The sequence below is a fragment of the Mesitornis unicolor genome, unplaced genomic scaffold (assembly GCF_000695765.1).
Source record: "Mesitornis unicolor isolate BGI_N332 unplaced genomic scaffold, ASM69576v1 scaffold1374, whole genome shotgun sequence".
Taxonomy (NCBI): Eukaryota; Metazoa; Chordata; class Aves; order Mesitornithiformes; family Mesitornithidae; genus Mesitornis; species Mesitornis unicolor.
In genome coordinates this window covers 1,654-2,038 of record NW_010177875.1, presented here as the reverse complement: position 1 = coordinate 2,038, position 385 = coordinate 1,654, and the positions used below count along the sequence as shown (strand labels likewise).

Sequence of the window (385 nt, the reverse complement as noted above, 5' to 3'; positions counted from 1 at the left end):
GCCCCACTGGTCCATATCGTCATGGGCAACATCTACATCCTGGTGCCCGCTGTGCTCAACCCCATCATCTACGGGGTGAGGACCAAAGAGATACAGAGGAGGATCCTGAATTTAATTCACATAAACAGCGACAGAACTGCCCAGTGACCGGCGCTCAGCCGCCGTCTCCTGTATCCTCAGATTCCCCCTCTGCTCTGCCCTGGTGAGACCGCATCTGGAATATTGTGTCCAGTTCTGGGCCCCTCAGTTCAAGGAGGACAGGAACTGCTGGAGAGAGTCCAGTGTAGGGCTACAAAGATGATGGAGGGAGTGGAGCATCTCCCTTCTGAGGAGCGGCTGAGGGAGCTGGGGCTCTTTAGTTTGCAGAAGAGGAGACTGAGGGGAG

At 55.8% G+C, this 385-nt stretch overlaps 1 protein-coding gene across 1 annotated transcript in view; it reads left to right on the top strand.

Annotated features, from left to right (window-relative positions):
* LOC104538887 (olfactory receptor 51E2-like) overlaps window positions 1–147 on the top strand; it is a 940-nt gene extending 793 nt beyond the window's left edge. The window contains exon 3 of the mRNA XM_010182245.1: window positions 4–147. Coding sequence (XP_010180547.1) covers window positions 4–147 — 144 coding nt within the window. The remainder of the gene's footprint in view (window positions 1–3) is intronic.
* The last annotated feature ends 238 nt before the right edge of the window (window positions 148–385 follow it).